The sequence below is a fragment of the Girardinichthys multiradiatus genome, chromosome 24 (assembly GCF_021462225.1).
Source record: "Girardinichthys multiradiatus isolate DD_20200921_A chromosome 24, DD_fGirMul_XY1, whole genome shotgun sequence".
Lineage (NCBI taxonomy): Eukaryota > Metazoa > Chordata > Actinopteri > Cyprinodontiformes > Goodeidae > Girardinichthys > Girardinichthys multiradiatus.
Window position 1 is genome coordinate 16,213,407 of NC_061816.1, and position 11,463 is coordinate 16,224,869.

The window sequence follows — 11,463 nt, forward strand, 5'->3', positions numbered from 1 at the left end:
CTGTAGATAAGTTAAAGTTATCAGAAGTGATTGGCCAGACAGCCGTAACCATAGTTTGAATCAGGTTTCTCCCTAAAAAGCACATTTTCCAAGTCAGGGCAAAACATGATAGAACATTAGCAGAAAATTGTTAGCCTCTATCTAAATAGGCTAGCTAAATACAAAATAGCATGTCGCTGATGGTGTAGAGGTTAAGCGCGCGACCATATACGGAGGCTACAGTCCTTGAAGCAGCTGTCCCAGGTTCGAGTCCCGGACCGGTGACATTTGCCGAATGTCTCCCCCTCTCTCTACCTCTCTTTCCTGTCTGCCTACTGTCAAAAAATAAAAAATAATGGCCACTAGTGACGAAAAATGTCTTTAAATGTTATCAAATATGTCCACCTATTTGTGAGGAGAGCATTTCAACTCAAGCTAATGAACAATTCAACACTAGAGCGAAAATGTGTTGTAAACATTAGCTTAGCATAAAACCGTTTGCTGGTCTCTGACCAAGCTGTTATATATAACTTGGCTGAATGTTATGACATATATTCACATATATTTTATATCAGATATGTCCACATTTTTAGAAAGGAGACTATTTGGACTCAAGCTAATGAACAATTGGACACAAACAGAAATTTGCTTAAAACAGCACAAAACTTGCTAGCCTCACTTCAAATATCCACATAGCCTGGCCTGATGTTAGCAAATATGTCTATATTTCATATGAATATTTGGACTAAAGCTAATAAACAATTCTACATTTTAACAAAAATGTGTTGCGTCTCCAATTAAGCTATTTAAAAATGTTTTGAGTGGTTTAATAATGTATATCAACATTTTACTCAGGAGAATATTTTGATTTTAAGGCAAATGAACAGTTCAACACTTGAGCAGAAATTTGCTGGAAAGATTAGCTTAGCATAAACTCTTGACCTTGATTCAGCAAATTCAGTAGTCATCTAAGCTGGCTGAATTTTATCAAATATGGCCACGTATTTCTTGAGATTATTTTTGACTCAAACTAATGAATAGTTCAACACTTGAGCAAAAATTTTATAAATAAATGCAAGAGTGGGCTGTCTGGCTGCCATCTTCTGAAATCAGTGTACAAAAGATGGCTACATTCATCGAACGTGTTCAAACGGCTCCTGCGTCAGCACATTAGAACACCATTCAGGAAAATTCTAATGTATTTTTTCCTTTTTTTTTGGTAGGTTGGAAGGGTTGCGTCCACAGACTATACAAAATATTGATGTACAGTCTGTGGTCGCCTCTAATTTACACCAAATATTTCTGACCAATCACAAAAGAGACGAAAAAAAGGACACAATGTGGCGTCTCTGGTTTTAGTCCGCGTGTTCTGTGTCTACTATGATGTTACGGATTTCTGGAGAAGAGTTGAAGAATATTTTTTTGATGGCTCCAGGAGGCCAACGTTAGCAAATGTGTTATTTTTGTTACAATACCTCCTGAAAATAAAAGTATATTTATCTGTGAAGAGACAAAGATTTACAGTAAAAGACATGACTACGTAGAGATGATTTTAAGCAACAGAGATAAAAGATATGTACAGCCGATTTGAGCACGATACAGAGATCTATTGTCAGTATTGAGTTCGATTTTATATATTTGCCATTTTATTACGTTGTAATGTTGTGACTGCAATGGAGAAAAAAAATACAAAGGAATACAAATTAATTTTTCCAAACGTGTGCTGCACTTTTTTTTTTCACTGAAGTCTACTGCAAAGATTTCAACAAAACACGACACAAAGATTTCAGCATTAAATCATATTTATTAAAATAAAAACAATCTCTTTAAAGCCCGGTATACCAAAAGATTTTCCTCTACTAAAAGCAGTAACAAATATTGTGCAAAGATGCAGCTTTGTCATGCCATTTAAATGCACAGATGATGGCCATAAATATGTATAAAGTGATTTGTTTAGAAATATTAACTCAAAAACAACACATCTGGAATTTTGATTAAAAGAAAAATTACATAATCTCACACAAGTTAAGAAAAAAAAGATACTCCTAAAAATTTCCATAAAATTTATTTTACTTAAAGCATTTGTCAAATAACTTTGTTTCAAAAGTTAATTAATGATCCATGACATGGTGGCACACTTCTCTTAGCCATTCTTCAAAATAGGAAAGATATAAAACATGTCATTCAAAAAAGGCAGAAAATGGCTACATTTGCTCTTATCTAAAGTCAGAATAATAATTACAAGGTTCAAAACAACTGACAAAAGGCTAGGTGAGTAATTTATTTTAGGGCTTGGTACACATCTTTACCAGGGGTGTCAATAATTATGAAGGGGCTGTAAATCTGAATCTAAAAATTAATTCAACAACATATCCTAAGAATGACAAAAGCATGAAGGTAAACCTTTCTACTGCTGTGTCAGTAACTAGAGGTCCGCTTGCATATACACCGATGAAGAAAGATCCATGAAAACATTATTTATACAACTACATATATGATTGAAGGTCCATGCAAGCCGTGCAGCATCAAAGAAAGGTTTGAGATATGAAATATTATACAGTGTTCTTTCTTCAGTATAATCCAAAACCAGGAATGCATACGTTTGGATGATTAGCAAAACCAAAATATATATTTTTCTCCCTTAAGACACACATCACACCCAATCTACACTAGTCATTTAACACTAATGACTAACCTCTTTTTTTTAGGGTGGTCCAGTTAGAAATCCACCTTCAAATAGACAAATTCATCTAGAAAACTTTTCCCACTGTGCTGTTAAACCATCTTGATATTAAAATAATGAAATGTTTGCATTTTTCTGTGGATATGTTTGATTTGAAAAACAAAGAATATCAACAACCTGTTCTTTAACCTTTTAGCAGCAACAATTCACAGTTTTTGATCCCTGCAAAACAGTCCCCTTTCCCATTTCAAGGGAACCAGTCCTCTTCAAGGCTTAACCAATAACCAGAAAAGGAGCCAATTGTACATTTTTTGGGATTTGGGAAGCATCTTTGGTATTACTTATATGGCTAACTAGCAAGGAAGCCCACCACTTTACACAATCCTATTTTGATTTCACCTGGGAAAACTGTTAGTAGTCATATATACCAGGAGTACCTTTAGTGCAACCATATACATTCAGATTTAAAATTTAGCTTTAAAAAATACAAATAAAACAAATCTAGTTTTACCTGATAGACTATCAGTGTAACAAATAATCCCAAAAAATTGATCATTAGCTACTGGCTCCCTCTGTTGTCAATATGTAGAACAACAAGCAAATACATTCACAAATCAAAACAAATATTTTAAAGATGGTTCTCACATAAAATGTAGTCTGAAAACGTGTCTTTATACCTCCAGGAGTAAAATGACAGGGAAGCACATCACATAATTAAAATCAAGCAAACTTTTCATGGTAACAGCTGTTTTTACACCACTTCATAGCAAGTGGAAGAAAACCTGAGGGTATGTGTTTAAATGAACACAACATTAAAGGATGAAAGGAAAGAACAAAAGGGTAAGGCGCGACAAGGGAAGGACAAGCAGAGTTTTCCGCGGTTTATGGAATCAAGGGTTCGTCATCGTCACAAAGAAAGTCCAGCCTCTGGAAGGGTCTGGGACCTGAGGTACGACGGGAGCCCATGCACCTGAAAAGAACTGCAGAGAAAACATTTTGTTTTTCGGATTAGTTAATATGTGTCAAAAAAAAACCTCACCAGAATCCAAGATCATGCAGACTTACCAGTGATGGTAGTGAGCAGCAGCAGGACGCCAACCACTAGACCGATCACCAAGCCGACGTCCCAGCAGGTCTCACCGGCCAGTAGACACCGAGCCCTGGTCAAAGAGCCGTTGTTAGGCTGCCCCGGCACCGACAGCAGTCGGCACATAAGTGGGTACACATCTACGCTCTGCAAACTCTTCATCCGGAAACCTTGATGAAAGCTGGGACCCGTCGCTGCCAGGAAGGGGTGCATACTTGGCAGGGAGTTGTCGTACCCATGATCACCCACTGAGGGAGGGGAGAACCAGTCAAAGCTGATAGGGGAAGGTTCTCCAAAGGCCTACATACAAGACTATTTTCATGCTGCTCAAAGGTTAACATCCACTCCTCATTGGGATGAGGAGCGGATATTAACTCATGAAAATATTCTATATCCAGAAGCTTTATGTTGCCTATTTTATCAATTCAATTCAAAAATGCTTTATTCTCTCAAAGGGAAATTAAATAAAACAAATCTGTTTTATCCGGTTTTCATATGTTTTACGGATCAGTCCTGTTGCAAAACACAAAATGTCCAGGTTTCAACCATCTAGATGTTGGTTCCTTCACTGTTGAGTCCACTTTGTGGAATGCACCAGCTACTGTGCTTTTAGGTTAGGAACATCTCACCTTGACTGCTCCAAATAGTCTTTATCACTGTGACCAAACCACTCAATCACTGTCTGACCATAAAACTTTTCTCCAAATATAATTTGGCCTGTCCATAGGGGCAGCTAGAAATTTCAGCTGTGCCTGAAGTTGCTGATTTTGGAGCAGTTATTTTCTCATTTCTCCCAGTCCACACGGACTGGCATCGCTGTGGACTGTGACATCTTTCAGTTGATAGGCTTTAGCTTAATGGGTCCTAGGTTTTTCCCTAAACATGCCAACAGATTTCCTTCCTTCTGAGGGAAACACAAATATGTCACAATTTGGTCAACAATCCTGAAGACACACCAAAAGTTGCTTTGAAATGGATAAAGCAGGTTGAAATTCAGCTCTTAGAAAGGCCATGAACTGGTCAGTGGGGCTGTGTGTATCTATTTAAGGCTATATTGATTTGAGACGAATGTTGGGACCCAGCCATGGATTTCAACATTAAACTCCGGTACAAACTTTTCTGGAAATCAATTGCATTAACCTACTTCCGGCACAGCCAAGCAAACTGTAGCAGCGGACTTCCCATGATGCCACTGGCTGCATAAAAGCACCCCTTTCCAATGGTCCGATCTCTTCCATGCCATGTCTTCCATGTCTCTTTGCTGGCAAAAAGACATAAACTCTTCAAACTGGATCCAAGGGTGTCATACGATCATCCATCATATGCGCTAAGTTAAGTACTGATGAATTACTGTTGAAAGAATCCGGTATTCATTCATAAAAAGGGGTAAATTAAGGTATAAGCATTGCTTACTTTCTCTCTGAGGGCTGCAGAAGCAAACTGTCCCAGAGAAGTCCCCAGTAGAGACACGGCCTCTACAAGCCGAGTGAAGCGGTTTTCCCTGCCTGAGAGAAGGACAACTGGAGCCGCATCACCATGGTTACGGTAACGTGCAGTTTGGCCGCCACTCCCCACAGCTAAGGAGCTAAGATTGTGGACATTTCTTCAAACTTCGCCGCCTTGGACAACGTTCCTCACCACAGTTCATGAGGTTAGGTTTTGGGCAGAGAGTAATAGTGAAGGATTTAGATTGAAATGATCTAAAAGTTTTTCATTTTATGAAGTTTGGTTTTGTTTGTGTTGCACTCAGCTATCTTGGTGCTAGCAGGCTATCTGCTGCACACGGTGTTCAGGTTGTGTTCTTTGTGTGTATGTTTTCAAAGTTAAGACAAACTTTACTTGAAGGGTGATTTGGAACAGAAGATTGATCATAACGCGCCGTCCATGCTTATGCATTTTAACCCTTTTATTGACGGTATTTTTAAAGGTGTGTGTGTTTGATGCTGGTGCTAAGCTATCAGCCTACAGGTAAGGACATGTGCTTGCTGCCGAATAATATTTACCCAGAAAGGTTTAGTTTTCAATCCAGTAAATAATGTGTCCCTAACATCATTTTACTAAGTTTGATAACTAAACACCATTAAGCCCCATTTCTCCAGAAAGATTTGGCTCTTTTCCAAAATATTCCCTTAATAATATTTTTTAAAATATTATTTTGATAAATAAAGGCAGCTAATGAGACACCGTTGAGAATTAGTCATCCAGAAGGTTTGTTTTATTCAGCAGATCATTCTTTAAACATTATTTTATTAAAATAATATTTTATCTGATCTTGCATTGTGAATGGTTGTCTAAACATTTGCTGATTATTTTCTAAGTTGGTTCCAAGACTAACTTAATTTCATTTCCAGATTATTCAAGATAATCCTTGGTTCTCAAACATAAACATTACATGGTAATGTTGCATCACTCTTTGGTCATGATTTCTAATCATCTTTAATCAACTTGTTTATATTGTACATAGTCCATTAATCTTTGTTATTCTTTAATTCTGCTTGGTAGTTTAGTTGGATTGTTTTAGCATAGTAAAGAGTTTGTTGATTGAAATATGTTTGACTTTGAGTTGACTTTTTTTTTGTTAATAAATTCTTGTATTTTAAGAAATTGTGTGAATTCATTCCATGTGTGTGCAGAGTTTATGCTGTTCAATAATGTCAGAGCTCGTCTCACACCTTTCTATTTTGTCCTAATACCATCACCTTACTGGGCTGGTATTCACAGGACAATCCTTAACAGACCCAAATATTATTTGATAAAATATTAACATTCTCAGATTCATAATCACAACACAAATGATTCATAATGAATGCTTTTACACAATCCTTTCTTTTAAATTTTTTTTATTGAAGTTTCTTGTTAGATCATTTTAGCTCCCAAAAAAGAAAGTTCAATTGCATCCAAGAAGGCACTAAATTGATATGAGTCTCTAAACATCTGATCACCATGGTATATACACACTACTTACATCTTGGCAGCATGTTTCCCCGCTTCACTATGGTCCAGCCTTCGTCTGCGATTAGTATGATTGGCTGGACGCGTACATGGTTCCGATAGTGAAGCCTATCAGGGATGGATTTCTTCGTGTATGCCGTCATGTGGGGATGGCACTTACTCAGCAAGCTGAAGACACTCTCCGTGTCTGTGAAGCAAAACAGACAGAAGCAGCCTATAAGACAGGCAGTGCACCAAAACAAACACTGCATCATGTCAGCCTGGTTACCTTCTTTAGGAATGAGAGCAGCGACAGGCGTCAGGTCCACCAGAGTGTAGTTGTCCGGGTGGAGGCAGTCGTCCAGCCGTATCAGGCGATCAGCTGAGCACTGGGCCATGCCATGGTCGCTGGTCACTATGAGGTTGATGTGACCCCACAGGCCTGTCCTCTTCAGCTCATACATCAGCAGGCCGATGTTGTCGTCAACCTGGTGGCAGAGAGTCCTGGATTAAAACGCCATAGTCGATAGCGATGATTGTTCCTGATTAAAGAACCTTATTATTTCCACTCAGAGGTTTACATACACTCATCATTGGCATGTCATTAATTTGGGGCTTTCAATGGGCCCTAAATATATACATACACCCCCACTACTATGTGGACAAATGTCCTTTGGCAAGTTAGACCTCCAACATAAGCTTCTGTCATAATTCTGGGGAATATTTTACTTTGTTTCTGGCAGAACTGGCAGGAGTTCATTTTGAACCGATTGGCTCCCTGGCAGGGACTCAGCTTTTAAGCACAGCCCACAAATTTTCAAAACTATCACTCTCAGATGGAAGGAAATTTATTAGGATGTTAAGGAAGGCTCAAGTCTGTCAGTAACTGGAAGTATTTGCAGCTGCCCACATGGACAAGCCAAATGCCTTCTGGGAAAATGTTTTATGGCCATACTAAATCAGCAATAAACTCTAACTTGTGCACGTATTTTTAAGTGTGAATGAGTGAATTAAAACTTCTGACAGCATCTTTAGGCTTATTGTGAAAAAATAAACATGAAGATGCTAAATATTAAAGCTTGACTAAATGAATGCACCTCCTTTAGCACTTTAGCCATTGCTGTGGTGTTTTCAGGACCAAAAAGGTGACCCGACCGATCCGGCTCCTCCCAGTAAAGAGCTGCAAACATCACTCCTGGCTCCTGGTGAAACAGTAAGAACACAGAAATGTCAGACAACGGCAACTGACGCTTCAAGACTTCTCAGTTACACATTAAACGTGTTGCAGAGGTCATCTTCACCTTCTCGTCTCCTAAAATCCAGTTTGTCACATTCCCCAAACGCTGCTGGAACGTCATGTCGGAGTTGTAGGGAAAGTAGTGCGTTGGTGTGCGGTTGGTCACGTCAGAGCCGGGCCACATGACGGCCGCCGTCTTGTAGCCAGAGTCCAACGCCGTGAGCCACAGGGGCTGTGCTGCACTCCACCACATGGGGTCGCTGTCGTTCCGGATGCTGAAGTGCTTGTGACTGATGGGGTCGTACATGCTGCTGGCCAGGATGCCGTGGGACTCTGCATACAGCCCTGTCACCTGGAGAGGTGAACAGTTCCAACAATTATTGATTTTGACATTTTTATGCATTAAATTATGTTAAAAACCATGTATCATTTTCCTTGTTGCTTCATAATTATGCCCTACTTTTTGTTGGTCAACACATTAAATCCCAGTATTGATTGATAACATTGAATTTGTAGCTGTATTGTAACAATATGTGAAAAAGTACAGGGGACATGAATACTATACATTCTGAAACATGCTCACCAGGCTGTAGTGATTGGGAAATGTCTTGGTGATGAAGACGTTGGTGAGCTGGTCCACCAGGACCCCCTGGCTATACAGGAGCTTCAGGTTAGGCATGGGATACCTCTGCAGGTAGTCGGCCCGGAAGCCGTCAAACGACACCAGCAGCAGCGGCGGCTGGGAATGCTGGGCTGAGTCATTTTTAGCAGCCAAGGCACTGACGCCCCACAGGAAGCCCAACAGCATTCTGGGAAACATCCTGAAATCAAGGAGAGAGATGAAACACTAAAATGTAGGCGGTGGCATTATAGTTTTACATCCCCAAAATCTTTTGTTTTTAGACTTTAACTAAAGAGAAGAGAGCAGGAATTTTCTAGGGTCTCTGGATACTTTAAAGCTTTCCTTAGGCCACTAGTGGCTTTTGAGCTCATTTCACTCCAGTTCTTTGTCAAGCTAAATAACACTGATCCATATGTCATTCCATTAGGCATGAAACGGTGTTGTGGCTACACATACAGACACCTCTGCGAGGAATCAGTTTGCGATTGTTTCTGTAGGCATGGTCTAGTAAGAAGCAAATTTCAAATACAACATCCTCATTGACAACCAGCTGAGGAGTTGCCATGATTTGGAAGTGCAATTTAGACATTGCTGTTTGCAGTTCTGCAAGACACTGTGGGAAGACTCCAACAATATATGTGATTCTGAACACACAGACAACAAAAAAAGCATTGACAACAGTCAGTCAGTCAGTCATTTTCTACTGCTTATTCCATAGTGGGTCGCAGGGGAGCTGGTAGCATTGACAACATACTCAAAAAATAATAATAAAATCAGACAAGGTCAGGCTTTTCTAGGGTCCCAAGATGGTATGTCAGTAATGACACATGAAGAAATAGGAATGGAAACTACCTAAAGAAACTGGAGATAAGCCCACCTTGAAAAGTTCAGTGTATATGAAAATGCATAGCTGATTACACCACATATTTTGAATTGTGGAAAATCCATTTTTGCACCTTCATCCTGTGTTTCTAATAGCAATTTGCACATTTTGTAATAACCATTTATGCCTAATTTTCAAACACAAATTTCAATGTAGTTTATTAGGATTTTATTCTGTAGACTAACAACATAACGTAAAGCATAATTAGGAAGGAAGTGTAACATACATTTGTATTCACCGTCCTTTACCCCTGAATTAAAGCCAGTGCCTTCAGAAGAAACTTAATTAGTAAATAGGGTCCACTTGAGTTTCACTTAACCTCAGTATAAATGCAGAAATCTGAAAAGTGTGGCGTGCCTTAACACAGCATCCCCATTGTGACATGTGGTGGCAGCATCATGCTGTGGGGGATGCTTTTCTTCAGCGTGGACAGCATCACAAATTAACAACCAAATGTATCAATCCAAAGCACTTATGAATAGGGTGGAGGTTTAACTTTCAGAAGGACAACGACCTGAAACATTCAGCCAGAGCTACAGTGGAATAGTTGAGGAAAAACTAAAATGGCCTAATTGAAGTTCAGGCCTAAAATTATTGGAATATTTGTGGCAAGACTGGAAAATTGATGTCCTTAATTTAATCTGACCGAGCTAAAGGTGTTTTGCGAGGACGCATGGGCAAAAACCTGTGGCTGTAATGAGATACTTTTACAAGGCGCTGTATAAACATACAGGAAACGTGGATACACACAACCAGGAAGTCTCCGCTCATACTGAATTAGACCAGAACCATTATAATCCCATTATAAAGTGAAGGAAACGAAAAGCAGAATAAATAAAATAACATGTCACATTAACGGACCAACAACAATTTTGCTTTCACTTTCAAGCTTCCTCTCAACCTTTAAAGCTGCTTGGCGTATGTTTACTTCCTCGTTTAACGCTAACAGTCAGTTGTGTTATTTTACCTGTTTATAGTCTTGCAGACAGAGGCCTTCCTGTCTCCCAGTGGACTTGAATAACTCTCCCACAGGGACTATTTTCACACCGACATCCTCATTCGACCCCAAACGACACAAACACTGACAAGCTGATAGAAAAGCCTGCGCTTCTTTTACAAACTTCCGGTAGAGGATTTCAAAATAAAACGTACTTGGGTAACAGACTCACATCAATAGAATAGCTCTCACACTTTATCTGGTATTATTGTACACAGTTTTAATCGAAAATGACTAGCATTGTAGAAATATGGCACAAAGCTATAGAAGTTGAAATAACACCACACATTTATACATTTTTGAAACATATTGGTTTTATTTTGATGAGGAATGTCCTCGCCTGAGATGCCAATGCAACACGTGTAGAGAAATTGACTGAGGCGTTGACAGCTTTCCCAGCTAATCAGCGCGGATTGGATTCTCGACAGTGTTGGTAAAAATAAAGAAAAATACCGATTTTTTAGTTATGCAGTTTGGTTTATAATGCATGATTATGGTGATTATAGTAGTATAAATATAGGGTATAAGTGATACATTTGGTTGTTAATTTGTGTTGTATTCAAAACGTAAAAATCTGAAATTCCTCAATATCATCAAAGGAAATACCTAGCTTCAAATGTAAAAATGATAATTTCTGAATCTCACTATTCAAATATAACAACTAGCTATACTGATCTAAACTATTCCAGAATATCTTTGGCTGCATATTTTGGATATATGCAGGGGTGAAAGTAGTTTTAAATTCTTGCCGGTACTTAGGGGCGGAGCTGGGGGGGCGGTCACTTGTGGCATACTGGGGGTATGTATATATGTGTATATATATATATATATATATATATATATACTTTAATGTAGGCTGTTTGTATATGCAGAAATTAGAATCACTTGCAATGTAGAATACATATATATATATATATATATATATATATATGTATATATATTCAATTGTTAAAGAACTGGAACCCCATATGATAAACCATTTTCTAATTCATAACTTTTCATCTTCAGTTTCCGTCTTTTCTTTTAAATAAAAAAATTGACAGT

General features: G+C 38.6%; 1 protein-coding gene across 1 annotated transcript; it reads right to left on the minus strand.

Annotated features, from left to right (window-relative positions):
• Positions 1-1,763: 1,763 nt before the first annotated feature.
• On the minus strand, positions 1,764-10,525 carry enpp4 (ectonucleotide pyrophosphatase/phosphodiesterase 4). The gene is made up of 8 exons (XM_047355535.1): positions 10,390-10,525; positions 8,501-8,738; positions 7,982-8,269; positions 7,778-7,882; positions 6,970-7,168; positions 6,715-6,888; positions 3,728-3,997; positions 1,764-3,642 (listed from the first exon to the last, which is right to left on the minus strand). The coding sequence occupies exons 2-8, from the start codon at positions 8,735-8,737 to the stop codon at positions 3,545-3,547; spliced, it is 1,371 nt and encodes a 456-aa protein (XP_047211491.1). The 5' UTR covers position 8,738; positions 10,390-10,525; the 3' UTR covers positions 1,764-3,544.
• Between the last annotated feature and the right edge of the window lie 938 nt (positions 10,526-11,463).

Bases quoted from the DNA above. Each gene is read 5' to 3' on its own strand.
- enpp4 (XM_047355535.1), bottom strand. From the start codon at position 8,737: ATGTTTCCCAGAATGCTGTTGGGCTTCCTGTGGGGCGTCAGTGCCTTG. The intron at 8,270-8,500 runs GTGAGCATGTTT...TCACCTCTCCAG, and splicing joins TTCCCAATCACTACAGCCTG to GTGACAGGGCTGTATGCAGA. The intron at 7,169-7,777 runs GTGCATTCATTT...CTCTGCCACCAG, and splicing joins TGGCTAAAGTGCTAAAGGAG to GTTGACGACAACATCGGCCT.